This window comes from Vespula vulgaris, chromosome 3 (assembly GCF_905475345.1).
Source record: "Vespula vulgaris chromosome 3, iyVesVulg1.1, whole genome shotgun sequence".
In the NCBI taxonomy this organism is placed as follows: Eukaryota; Metazoa; Arthropoda; class Insecta; order Hymenoptera; family Vespidae; genus Vespula; species Vespula vulgaris.
In genome coordinates, this window is record NC_066588.1 from 2,659,597 (window position 1) to 2,675,000 (window position 15,404).

The 15,404-nt window shown below is 30.8% G+C and overlaps 1 protein-coding gene across 2 annotated transcripts in view; it reads right to left on the reverse strand.

Annotated features, from left to right (window-relative positions):
* Positions 1 to 15,404, reverse strand: part of LOC127062538 (fibrillin-1) — a 130,336-nt gene that overhangs the window by 59,994 nt on the left and 54,938 nt on the right. For both annotated transcript variants that reach the window (XM_050990968.1, XM_050990969.1), the window contains one exon: positions 12,466 to 12,651. In XM_050990968.1, the coding sequence (XP_050846925.1) occupies positions 12,466 to 12,651 (186 nt within the window). The remainder of the gene's footprint in view (positions 1 to 12,465; positions 12,652 to 15,404) is intronic.

Genomic DNA, 15,404 nt, shown 5'->3' on the forward strand with positions numbered 1-15,404 from the left:
CCACCCATTGATCTCTCTCTCTCTCTCTCTCTCTCTCTCTCCCTCTCTCTCTTTCTTTCTCCGTTCCTCTCAATCATGAATATTCAAAGACACGAAGGAGACTTTCGGCTTTTCGCACTGTCCGGAATCAGTCCGGCACAAGCACGACGAAGAGCCATCACGAACAAAAATAACTCAACCAACGATCGACTCGATCGATTTCCCTCGAACGTTTGTCGTCCCTTATTCGAGTAATCGTCCCGAATAATGGATATCGTTCCCCTAGCTCGGAGACTCGAGCAATTTACCAGGACGTTATCCTTATCGAGGTTGCTGATCGTTCAGAGAGAAACGACTGACTTGCTACCAAAGAAAAAGAAAGAGAAAAAGAGATAGAAAGAGAGAGAGAGAGAGAGACAAAGAGAGAGAAAGACAAAGAGAGAAAGACGATCTATTCGATATCATTTTCTCTCGATTACGATCCAACGAATTTTCCCAAACGAATTTTCCCAACGAAGAGACTCGATATCCTATAGGATATATATATATATATATATATATATATATATATATATATATATACGACTTCGCGATGTCTACTCGATGAAGCACGCTTTTCACTTAATCGTTCTCATATTTCCTTTTCCTTTATGAAAAATTGCCGATTTTTATCATTGAAAAAAAGAGAGAGAGAGAGAGAGAGAGAGAGAAATGATATGTACGTTGAATACCGATCGACCGTATTCTTTTCTCAGACACGAATAAATTTTCATCCTAAAAGAAGTTTTTGAATCGAAGAGAAATAGCAAGTTTCATTTGATTTCGTTATATCGATATTCCAAAAGAAAATCGAAAAAGATGAATGGATGGATGGATGGATGGATGGATGGATGGATGGATGGAAAAGATCGTTTCCTTCCTTTATACGTTCCACGTTGTCCTCCTTCTGTTTCTTTCGATTATGTCTACCCTCCTGATGAGAAATGTACTCTCTTTTATTTCTCCCACCCCTTCCCACCCCACCCACCCCTTCACTGTCCACTATCTTTCCTCTCATGTTTCTTCTTTCGTTCTCGTATGCATACTCAAGTGTACTACATTTATCAAATTGCATTATATATTTATCTCTGCTAAGAATCAAAATTTGTTACATTTATAATAGGGCATAGCATTTTTCGAATTAAATAAATGAATCGATGGTAAAAAGAATTTTTCTATCTGTTGAAATTTATCATACAAAAATGTTAAATTGGAATGATTCGAGAAGTATAGACTTTGACACTCAAATCTCACGTAATTATAGAATACGTTGAGATCTTCGATGTCGTAAAATAAATTTTGAAATGGAAAAGATAAATTGTGTAAAGAGATAAAAAGAAATGAATTTTCTTGAAAGATATTATAGAGAAAAATATGATTGCAATCGTTAAACCTTCTTTCGTTATTATATATAAATTACAATCTTGCGAGAAGTAATTGAGAATAAATTTCGAATGGAAAAGACGGATTATATAAAAAGTAAGAAATACATATATGAAATCACGTGTGAAAATAATCGAATATGAATCTGGAATAAAAAAAAAGGAATTATACGAAAGGTGAGAAGTGAATTTTCGTGAAAGAAATTATTATCGAGAAAAATAAGATTGCTATCAATCGAAAAGTATATAGACTTTTAAACGAGCTCGCGTTATTACGTATAAATTACAATCTTACGTGAAATAATTGAGTACGGATTTCAAATAAAAAAGATGGATTGTACGAAACGTAAAAAATGAATTTTCCTGGAAGATATAATAAATATTATTTTTATATAATATACGCAAAATAATTAAGTACGATAGTTCGGATAAGAGGTCTGATAAAATATAGGAGAAAAAAAAATGTAAATAAATAAATAAAAATATACATTTCAGAAAGAGAAGTTTCGTCTGGAAAATGTTTCGTCTTTGATCATATAGAATCAACCGAAGAGTATATACTCGTAAAACGATCTTGTGTAATCATATATAAATACAATTTTGTGTAAAGTAATTAAGTATGAAAATTCGAATAAAAAAGTTACAAAATATCAAAAAAAAAAAAAAAGAAAGAAAGAAAGAACGAAGTAAAAAACGAAATTCTTCATCTGATAAGTAAGTAAGAAAGTAAGTAAGTAAGTAAGTAAGTAAATAAATAAGTAAGTAAGTAAGTAAGTAAGTAAGTAAGTAAGTAAAATTGTAATCAACCAAGAAGGATATCCATTTCCACAAACATACAGTCTAGTGTAATGAAGTGAAAGAATAAAAAGTATAAAAGGATCAAAGTGGATCGTATTTGTTCTGAATGTAATCACGCATGAAGCAAAATCCTTATCGACGCGTGGACATCGCCAGAAAAGTATCCTTTCCTGAACAAATTGAAAGTCTCCGGTTTTCTCGTAACCGAAAAAGCAGAAGGAACATGGAGAAGAATGAAAGAGAGAAAGAAATAGAAAGAAGAAGAACTGGAAGAACTAGAAGAACTAGAAGAAGAAGAAGAAGAAGAAGAAGAAGGGTGGTTGAGAAAAAGAGATGGAGAAATCGAGGAAAGAAAGCACTCTCTCGAACGAGATTACTTTTGCCTTTCTGTTTTTCGTATTTGGGTCGTCGAAAATCCGTTCTAGGAATCAGAAACTTTTCCGCCGTTAAGCGTAGCAAACAGAAGGGAAAGGGCCATGGCTCGTTTCGAGTACACGATCGTTTTTAAACTGAGGTTAATGACACATCGTTCCGAGAAAAGACGAGAACGTTCAACGAACTTGAAATTTCTCGAACGACTACGATAGACCTACGAAAGAAGTTCGAAGTATAAACAAAGATTGAACGAAGAATTTAAGAAAAAAAAAAAAGAAACAAAAATAAAGAATGAAAAAAAAAAAAAAAGTATTTATAGATATTCCGAAACTGGATTCATAAAGTTAACGAGTTAAACGAACACGACTTTTTCATTTGAGACATTTGTTTAGGCTTAATTAAACGAACGTAAGATTTGCACAGAAAATATTTCTAAACATTTGTTAAGACCTAAATATCTAATTGATAAATTAAACGAACAGAACGAACACGACTTTCGCATTTAAAAAATTTTCATATTCTTCCAACCATTGTTAAACGAAGTTGTTAAAACAATTCATAAATCCAACGAGTTAAACGAACATGAATTTTGCGTAAAAAAAAAAAAATAAATAAATAAAAAGGAAGAAATAAAAAAATAGATACTTCCAAACATTTGTTAAGACTTAATTCATAAATTCAACGAGTTGAACGAGCGTGAGTTTTCTACGTAAAAAAAAAAAAAAAAAATATATATATATATATACATATATATACACATACATACAGAAAAAAAAACGAAAATATATAATTTCGAAACATTTATTAAAACAATTCGTAAATAAAGAAACGAGTTAAGCGAATGCACAAGTTTTGCATTGAATTAAAGAAATAAATAAAACAAAACAAAAAGTAAAAGAAAAGACAAACCAAAAAGAATAAATACAAAAGGAAAAGAAAAAAAAGGGGGGAAAGAAGAAAAAGAAGAAAAAACAAACGTAATACCTCGAAACATTTGTTAAAACAATTCATAAATCTGGATGAGTTAAACGAAAACGGGTTCTTCGTAAAGCGAATTTGCGCAACCGTGCAAAAAAGAAAATGGTGAAGAGGGGAGAGCAGAGGAGGTGAGGGGGTGGAAAAAAAAAGGGACAAAGAGAAGTCGTGTAAGTCGGTGAGATCAAAGGTAACAGAGATAGACATACTCGTCGCACGTCGACGATGAATCCGTCGAACCAGTTTCGACGAATTGACATCGGTGTGTCTCTTTGGGGATTCCATGGTACAAAGCGTTCTGTGTTCGGAGAGAAACCTCGGAGTAGAGGTTCTCTCTCTCCCTCTCTCTCTCTCTATCTCACTGTATCTCTCTCTTTCTCTCTCTCTCTTTCTCTCTATCTCTATCTCTCTTTCTTTCTCATAAATCCCTCCCACTCTCTTGGTCCCTCTCTCGTCTCATCCATATCACAGTTAGTCTCCGAATCCTTCCGCTTAGGGTTTCTCGTGTCATCGTCGGCCCTTTTGATCCGGTCGCGTTGCTAAATCTCGTGCATGCTGAACGTGATATCTCGATCAACCTCCTCCTGGTGAATTATCCGAAAGAGAAAGAGAAAGAAATAGAGAGAGAGAGAGAGAGAGAAAGAGAGATTTACAAAAGTCGGTCTAATTAGTTCAGACTTTGGAAAGTAATTTGAAAATCAAGTGGATTCTATGTATTTAATTTAATCGAATCGTTCCGACAAACACGAAATCGAATTTTCGATTAGATTCTCTGATAGTTCATCGTGCAGCAATAATAGTTTATTATTTTTACTTTTTTTTTCTTTTCTTTCTCCCCTTCGTAATATTCGTTATAATAATTATTAATAGGAAGAAAGAGATTGTAAATTAGGAATTTTTCTTTTTTGTTTTTTTTTTTTTTTTACGAAGAGTTATCTGACAATTATAATCTTCGATTTTATTCTTTCTTCTTCTTTTTTTTTTTTTTTGCTTCTTTCGTTCATTTTTCAATCGAATAAAAATTTTTTGTCGCCTCTCAAGCGGCAATATTTAATTACTATATAAAAAAAAAAAAAAAAGAAAACGGAAAAATCGGGAAATATAAAATTATCATTACATATAAAGAGTTATCTGACGAAGATACAATTTCATTTCTTTCTTCATTTTTTTAAAACGAATAAGAATTTTTTCGTTACCTCTCGAACACCTATCTTAATTACGATAAAAAAGAAATTAGAAATTATTAAATTATCTTTGCATAAAGCGTTATCCGACAAAGCTATGACTTCCTTACCATTTTTTTTTTCTTTCTTCTCTTTTAAATCGAATAAGATTCTTTTGTCACGACGTCTCGAACTCTCGCTTTAATTACTATCAGATAAAAAGAAAACAAATTTTCCTATAAAATTATTCTCGAAGTAAAACGTTTTATCGATCGAAGAAAGCAAGGAGATAAAGCAAAAAACAAAGAAAAAAAGATACACAAAAAAAAATAAAAAGAAAGAACGGAAGGTCAGGTTCGAGAAGAACTCGGCTTTCTTTGAAGGGAACGTTCGCCAAGGAACGAACACGTCGTATGGTCTTTGCGAGTGGAATGCCACGACCCTTCGACCCTCTTTAAGAAGAAGAGTCTCGATGAGTTGGGCACTCTTTCAGAGGGAACGAGAAATGGAAGAAATAAAAAACGGAAGAAACAACAACAACAAACGAAAAAAAAAAGAAAAGAAAGGAAAGGAACAAAGAAATTTAAAAAAAAAAATAAAATAAAAACTAAAAAGGAAAAAAGAAAAAATAAATAAAAAAAGAAAAAAAGAAAAGAAAAGACATGATCCGGAAGTGTGCCGGCTTTTACTCGTCGTGGTTCATTGGTGTCTTAACGAGCAACGTGATTATCAACGTGAGAGAGAAACGATACGAGTTTATAACGAGGCTCCTTATCAAATCTGAAGTGGACAACAGTAATGATCCTTACCTGGATTTTCTTTTTTATGATTTTTTTTTATTTTTCTTTTTTCTTTTTTCATTTTTTTTTATTTTTTATTTTTATTTTTACTTTTTTAAATACGTAGGATCATAAGAGATTCGTTAAAAAATTTTTGAAAAATATACTCATACGTGCAAAAAGCAAATGACTCTTGTTAACTTAACGTTATATTCTCTGATTTCATTTTTTGCTCGATTAGATTTTATATTTTATACGACATAAAGAAAAAAAAAGAATATTTCTGTCGATACATTCTATAGGGACATTCTATATAGGACAGAAGGGATTTAGATATCCATTAACGCGTTTTATTACGAAAAAAAATTTATCAGCTGTACTAGTTTGAAATATTTAATATATTTTAAATGAACTATGTTATCAACAAAGATATATCTACGTACTTAAATATTTTACGACAAAGGGAATCTCTTTTCTGTTAAAATATAAATTTTATGACACGAAGAATTTATGTATTAAAATATTTTTTAAGAGAGATATTTCGAAAGAAATATATATTAGAAAAAAAGAAAAAAAAGAAAAAGAAAAAAGAATGGAGGAAAAAAATTTCTTTTTCTACGTATATATATATATATATATATATATATATATATATATATATATATATATATAACTGCTCGAAGAATTTATCTATTAAAATATATTTTCCGATAAAAGAAATTCATCCGCGTTACATTAAAATATTTCCCTAAGAAAAAAGAATTTGTATAATAAAAAATACTTCATATCTGTCGCATACGTTCTACGATAAAACGAAAAGAATATATTTCATAATAATAATAATAATAATAATAATAATAATAATAATAATGACAATTATTATTATTACTATTATTATTATAAAAAAAAACAAATCGAAAAAAGAAAAACGAAGAAAGAATGAAGAAAAGAAATCATACGGAAAGAGAAAAAATAAGATGTAAGTATAATGAATCCAATTAAAAAATCTTTTTAATATCCCCTAGTACTCGTTCAAATTCCAGCAACGGTAGCGATTAACTAACTCTGGACTATAGTTACGGAATGTCGTCGATAAAATCGATCGATCTTATCTCGGGTAAGAGATCCGACGAACGAAAGAGAGAAAGAGAGAAAGAGAGAGAGAGAGAGATTTGAAGCGAGCGAAATGGCGAAGGTCGAAAGGGCCGCAAGCCTTTTAAACTCAACGGGTGAAGAGAGAACTCATACATATACGAGGCCTCCTACGGTGATAAAAGCACATGGATTTTCCTGAAAATCACGTCTTTATATAGACGGACTTGAATAAGAGATTATTCGTTCTCTCGTTTTTCTCTTTTTGTCTTCTTTTATTCCTCTCTTTTTCTTTTTTTTTCTTTTTTCTTTTTTTTCCTTCCAAAAATATATTAAATTTATATATAATTATACTAAAAGTATTTTTTCAACGATGATGATTAATCCGGAATGTGTGTGTGTGTGTGTGTAATTCTAATACATTCTAATGAAATCAGTTCTCTTAGATTATATCATCGATACGATAATATTGACTAATGAATATGTGAAACTAACATCTGCAACTATTCGTCCATTAATTAATGTTAATTTAATCACAAAAGCATATGATACGTATCGTACATAAATATATACATCGCACGCAACATGCAAACAAATATATATATATATATATACATACAAACACACGTATGTAAATATCTATGTAGAAATGTAAATATGTACGTTTAATTCTATCATTCTATCATACATGTATATCATTTATATTATATCATTTACATCAATTACGTTTTGTACGTAATTATGGTTTATACAATTACACGAAGAGAAGAACTCTATTAATTATATCATTGATACAAATATATATATAGATATATATATATATATATCATCAATGATATAATTATACAAACAAGTAGAAACAATAAATACTAGAAAGAAAACAAGAGCAAAATTAAAAAAAAAAAAAGGAGGAAAGCAGAAAATATCAAAAGATATCGAATCGAGTCACGTTTAAAAGAAATAATTAAAGCCAGATCGAATAGAAATAATTTCGAGAAATAATATCGTTAGAATCTAACGATAAAGCGTTGCACTATGAATCACTACAAACCCTAATACAGAATTGATCAAAAGTTTCTAGTTGACTTTAAAAATTAATTAATCTCTTTCGAGACCTTTCAACGGGTTTTAATTATTTCTTCAGATCGTAAAATGGTTATATCGTAAAATTGATAAATTCGATTATTAGGATTACAACGTATTTGCAATCGATCGAACTTATTTATATATAACAATCCACTAGAAACTTCGGAACTTTCGATTGACCCTGTACCGCAACTACCAATAGCGGTAACAGCAACAACCTTTCGAAACCCTTTAACTACTTTCTCCGTCAACTCGTAACAAACTAACATTCACGAACACGTGTAAAACATACTCGGTGTGTCTACAGCTACGTATAGCTGTTGAAAAATTAGAATTAGAAAATGTTTATACTCGCAAACGAAATTATTTATATCACTGTTTCTAATAGAAGCTTAAAAAGTTTCGATCTATCTAAGAACTTTTCGTTCTTAAATAAGTAAGAACTTTTGATTCAACCTGTATCACCGTTCACTATCAAAAGTAAACTACCAACGGAACCCTTTAGAGACTTTCTTCTTCTCAACTTCGAACGAACTAATATTCACGAACACGTGTAATACATGCCTAGCGTATCTACAACTACAGAGAGCTGCGAAAATTAGAATTAGAACGTGTTTATACCACTTACCGAAATATATTTATATAACTATCTAATAAAAGCTTAAGGAACTTTGGATCCATCTAAGAAATTTTCATCGAAATACAAACTTTTGATTCACCCTGTACACCACCATACGCTATTAGCAACAAACAGCAGCAGAGGCAGCAGCAATATTTTTTTCGAAACTTTATATTTTTTACTTTCTTCTTTAATTTAGAACGAACACGTCTAATACTCGACGTGTGAAGTATCAAAGACCTAGGAAAATTTTAATTACATATTTATACTCGATCAAGTTTTGAAATTTTTCAGCGATCTAGAAACTTTTGATTCACCCTGTACCACGACTCACTATCATCAGCAGTAACAGCAGCAACAGCAGCAGCAGCAGCGATACCCTTTCGAGGCCCTTCAGTTAGTTTCTCCTACAACTTAGAACTAACTAATGTTCACGAAGACGTGTAAAATATCTACCGAGTCCAGTATTAAAGGGAATCGAGAAAATTAAAATTAGAACGTGTTTATAATCGTTTATCAAAATTATTTCTATCGCGAGTTAAAAATGCAAATTATAAAATTTTTTTTACCGATCTAAGAACTTTTGATACACCCTGTACCATCATTCACTACCAGCTACCTCAGCGTCAATACTCTTTCAAAGCCCTTCAGCTACTTTCTCATATAATTTGGAATAAATTAACGTTCATAAACACGTGTAAAATAAATGATGTATGCAGTATTAGAGAGCTGCGGAAATTAACATTAAAATATGTTAATACGTGTTTACCGAAATTATTTAAATCGCTAGCTATAATACGAATTTAAGAATTATTGACCGGTCTAAAAAATTTTCATTCACCCTATATCACCATTCACCTTTCGAAGACCTTTAAATACTTTCTTCCTTAGATTTCGAACAAACTAACGTTCATAAATAAATATAAAATATTTGCTGCGTGTAATATCAAAGAGACGAAAGTTAGAATTAGAAAATATTTATACTTGTTCATATTACAATCTAATATAAATCTGAGGAAACTTAGAAAACAAATATAAAACTTTGAAAACAATATAAACAAGTATAAACAACTCGTGTATAATAGCAAGTAGGCAAAAATTAGAATTAGAAAATGTTTCTACTCGTTTATATTACAATCTACTATAAATCTAATATAATATAATCTAATATAAATCTTAAAAAACTTAGAAACCAAAGTTCATTAAATTTTCTTAATTATATCCAATATAAATCTTAGGAAGCTTCGATCAATCAAAAAACTTGTCATTTATCCAGCAACAAGAATATTAACAAGAACACCAACAATATCATCATCATAATCAGCAGTAGTAGCAATAGTAGAAGTTACTAGTAACGCTAGCAGCCATATCCTTCCGAAGCCCTTTAGCTACTTTCTTCCTTCAACTTCGAACGAACTAACGTTTGGTAACACGTGTAAAATACTTGCCGTGTGTGCAGCTGCAGAGAGCTGCGAAAAGAAATGTCTCGGTTGTCGAACGCAGCAACGGCACGCGAGACACCGACTATAAATCACAACGAAATCCCGTTCCTTTCGATCCACGGCGGCCTTCTTTACGAGATGAAGTAAGGAAAAGGAAGGAAAAAGAAAAAGGAACGAAGGTACGAAGGTACGAAGGTACCAACGAACGAACGAACGAACGAACGAACGAACAAACGAACTAAGGAAGGAAGGAAGGAAGGAAGGAAGGAAGGAAAGAAGAAAAGAAAGAGAGACGAAGGGTTGTAGAGAGAGAGGAAAGACGTCGCTTGCTTTTCAGAAGGGTCCAAGAAGGGCCCTAGGGAAGTGTCGCATGAGCTACGAAAGAGCAATTCGTCATCGTTCCTACAACCTTTTTCTTGGCTCGATGCTTCTAGCCAACATCGAAGATACCAACCAACTACCCCTCTCTCTCTCTCTCTTTCTCTCATCCTTCTTCACTCTCTTCCTCCTCTTACTTCTTTTTCTTCTCACTATTCCGTCCATCTTCTTCGACGTTGAAGCGATCGAATAGACTCGTGGTTTAAATCTTCCCAATATATTACACCTCCAATCCATTCTCTAACTTTTCTGTCATTTTTCTTAACACTCGTACGAAAAATTTCAACGCGCAATCTCTTCGTATTTACCTTTATTCTATATATGTGTATGTCATGATCGTGACGATAATTTGATTTGAAAATAAGGAAAGAAAAGAAGAAAAGAAAAAAAAAGAAAAGAAAATTTAATTAAATCATCAGTTATTGCAACTTTTTTCGATACTTCTCATATTATTCATTTATAAACTCGCCGTTAGTGAAACAAAAATCGTAGAAAGAGATCGCGATTGAAAACATTCCTACCAACCTCAATACCGCTTTACAAGCTATTATTACGAACTATTTCGACGGATCGTAATATCGAAAAATTATTCTACAACTTCAATATCATTGTACTTTCGTAACATTACAACGAATTATTCTACGAGTCGTAATGAAAAAGAGATTCATCCTTTCTGCGACCTCCACGTCGATCTCAATTACTCTCATTTATTTTTTCTCTTCGACCTTTATTTTTTCTTCTTTCCTCTCTCTCTCTCTCTCTCTTTTTTTTTTTTACTTTTTTCTTTTTTTTATATGAATTTCGCGTCACCAGCAAGGATCGTCCTCGCTAGAAAGGAAATCCGGAGTTTATGACTCTCATTCTACTTTCCCTCTCTCTCTCTCTCTCTTTCTTTCTCTCTTTCTCATACACACAGACACACGACACAGACACACATTCTCTTTCTCTCTCTCTCTCTCTCTCTCTCTCTCTCTCTCTCTCTCTCTTTCTCTGTGGTTGATTCGAGAGAATCCACACGCGGTTAAAGCCCGTCCATCAGGATGAATCGCAGAGTGAGGCTCAATGAAAAAGCTTAGAACCGGATTTTAAATGTTTGCGCTCGCCTACACAAATACCTCTTATTTTCAAATACGTTTCGAAAAAAAAATATTTACTGTCTCTCTCTCTCTCTCTCTCTCTCTCTCTCTCTCTCTCTCTCTCTCTCTCTCTCTCTATTTATCTATCTATCTATCTCTGTCTATCTATATCTATCTATATCTATCTTTCTATCTCTCGTTTTCTTTCGTTCGCGGTTAACCGATATATATATATATATATATATATATATATATATATATATATATATAATGTATATTATATATGTATATATGTATATACACTTTTAGTCAATTTAAATTTATATTTTCTCTTAGCAGAATGAAATTTTATCTCGTTGACTAATACACATTTATTTACAGATATGTACGTACGTGAAAAGCTAGTAAAGCTAATATAATACATAAGGTCTTCTATTGTAAATTCACGTTTAACCAAAATTATTGAAATTATTGAAGTTTCGAAAATTGTAAAATTTTTGATAATTAGCTTTCTAACGCATCTATCGTATCAACTTTTGATTACTTTCCTCCGGAATGAGAATTATGATCTAACGTAAATAAGTATCCTGAAAGAGGATACCGTACGAGTAATACGATATTCACGGTTAATTAAATATTCATTACGTGAAAATTTTATCGTTTGAACGATTTATATACGGATAAGATATTGTATTTCCTCTCTTGATTCAATGAAACAGATATACCTACATGAATACCTATAAAAAGATAATTAAATTATTATTTCCTTCTGCAATGTACAATAATTTCTACGTCGTTTAAAATAATATCGATATTTGTATGAAAATTAATATTACATATTATTATAAAATATATATATATAATATATATTATAATATACATATATAATATTATATACATAATATCATGCAACATAAAATAATATAATACAATATAAATTTAATATAAAAACTTTTATGTATAATATATAACAATAATAATAATAATAATATATTCAATTATCATCACAAGATAAAATATTACTGCGTTTGCATTGTCTTGTATAAAAAAACAAATGAGAAAGGAAGAAAAAAAGAATCATTATAAATCTTCGTTAAAAAAGAAAAAAGAAAGAAAAAAGAGAGAATTAAAGCAAGCGTATAATAGGTTGGGAGCTCCGTTGCCAAAGGGTCAAGCAAATAATAATTCAATTCGGAAACACTTGCGACTCTTTGTCGAAGCATTTTGAGAGAATAATCGCCGCAAAGCTTGGACAATGGCCCTCATAATTATTCCAACTTACCTAGAAGTACACACTTGGGTACAGGATGATCCCAACCGTTCGCCGTGCAAGTGGCTACCTTGTGTCCTTTTAGTCTACGCCCTACCTCACAGGAATATACGGTCTGTAAAGTACCATCTTCAAGGACCCTTTCTCGTACCGCACCCCATTGTGGTGGTTGTACCAAAGGACAATTTCCTAACACATCTAAAAACAATCAGGAAAAGAAGAGTATATAATATCTGTAATTAATTAAATTAATACAAAAATTCAAATACACATATACATATATATATATAAATTATTAAATATTATACAATATATATATATATATATATTGTATATATATTGTATAATATTTAATAATTATAATATATATATATATAGTCAATAATTTTAATAAACTCAATAATTCGCCATAAAAATAAAAATAAGAATTTCATCATAGAAATAAAAATAATAATTGTATTAGAAAAAATCCAAAAGTAAAAGAAGACTTTTTGTATAATATAAAAATAAAATTATATATATATCTTATGATATAAATAAATAATTGAATATTTAATAATTTATCAAACTTCATCATTTACATATTTAATTATACAATATCTAATTTCATCATAAAATCAATAATCGTTTCGGTAAAATCGAAACAAATATAACATTTTTTACGTATATACATTTTTTTAATATATATATATATTATATATATATATATATATATATATATATATATATATTATCGTATAAGTATCGAATTTTGAAATTAAATTACATTCAATAATTTATGATAATAATTAACTTTTTACTTAATGATTTTGTCATAAGATCAAGGGTCACGTTTGAACAAACGAAAAAGAAAAGGAAAGAAAAGAGAAGAAATAATAAAAGTTCGATCGAGAGAAGAAACGATTAAAAAGAAGATAAAGGATCAAGCAACGTGTTCGACACCGCGAGGGGTCCTGCTCGCACGTGGGATGGACGCGGTCAGATTAAAATTTAATAATCCTGCGGTAACATAATATTCCCCACCCGCTGTGGCAACCACCACCACCAAAACCAGTACCACCACCAGTACCACCACCACTACCACCACCATCGCCACCACCATCACCACCACCACCACCATCGTGATCGACTGACGCAGGTAAAGGGCAAAGGTTCCTAATTGGTTCACCGCAAGAGTTTCGTCGTTATTACATAAAATTTATCGAATAAAGATCCGTTATAAAATATATTAATTTTTCTAAACGATTTTTCTAATTATTATGTAATTATTGTATCTCTCTAAAATTTATCGAATAAACCAAGATTCGTTAGAAAAATATATATTAATTTTTCTAAATTATGTTTCTAGTATTTAAAGTCCAACAATCGAATAAAATTTTGTTAGAAAGAACGTATGATAATTTATTTTTCTAATCGATTTAATCGAAAAAATTGTCCAATCGGATTTCTTAGAAAAAAGAAAAGTGTCAGGATTGGTCTAATCAATCTAATCGTAAAATTGTCGAATCGAGTTGGAAGAAAAGATGTCGATTTTTTTTTCGTCGGTTTAATCGTATAATTATCGAATCCAACTTCTTGACAAATATAACGCGATCTTTCTAAAATCGTAAAATTTCCTAGAATATAATTATCACGATCTTTCTAATTAATCTGACGTACGATTATCGTAATTATAAAATTCGTTAGGAACAAACAGAAAAGAAAAAGAAGAAAGAACAAAATGTCGATATTTTTAATTAATTCAAATACGTTGTCTAACAAACGTAAAAAGATGTAATTGCACAAATTATACTTTTATGGATCATACGTACATGTATGTATACATACGAAGAAAAACTATAAGTCGAAGGTACATAGCTCGAACGAATGTAGAGTTTGAACTTAGTTATCGTTGAAATTAGAAACACGTCCCCCTTATTCCGCGACAGTCAGAGTCAGATTGATTAATTTCCGATACGAATCGTTGTTGGAATGTTTGTAAACACGGACTAAACACAGAGTGGTATATATGTAGAGGTAAACAGATAGGCGTGTCTTTCTACTGGAAGCTGAATAAACTCGATTGGAAGGAGAAGTTCAGTACCGATACACGTCGATTAGAAAATACGAATCGAAGGGTGGAGGATTTGTGTTTAGTTCTTTTATTTGTTTATTTTGTTATTTTGTTATTTATTTATTCATTCACTTTTTTTTCTTTAATTTCTTTTCTCATTTTTTTTCTCCTTTCTTCTTTTTTTTTTCTTTTTTCTTTTTTGTATTCTCCTCTTTCCCACGATCGATGTCACCGATAAATCCGCTAATTGCCATCGAACGTAGTAGAGAGGCTATTGTATCGAATATAAATTGTCGAGACGATTCGAGAGCACTTCGAGAGGACATTAAAGTTCGAGATTTATGTATGTACGTTCGCCAATAACTCGGCCGTTCGAATTTTATTGCCAGAAAGACGTTCGTCGAAAATCGTGTAGGACAATTCATGAACTTCTTCTTGATCGGTAAACGCTCTGTGTGTAGATGTATACGAGTTAACTAATAAGTAATATCGACATTTTCAATATAAAAAAATACTAGTGTCGTTTATCTAGATAGAAAATATCAAAAACTATTTTCAATAAAAAATATACTTTATACCATTATTCATTTAGATACAAAATATTATACATTTTCGATGTACGATATATTAACGTTATTTATTTTAATAACAAATTATTAAATATTTCGACAATACTTATCGACGATTTTCAATATTTATATAAATATATATATATATATATATATATATATATATATATATATATATATATATCGTAAAAAACAAATATAATCTTCTTTTTTTTTCCTTCCTTTTCTTTTTCCTTTCAGTCAAAAAGGAAGGACATATTAGAATCGAATAGATTCTTCGAGTAAAATCGTAAGAACGTTAGTTTCCGCATTACGTCGACCGTAAATTA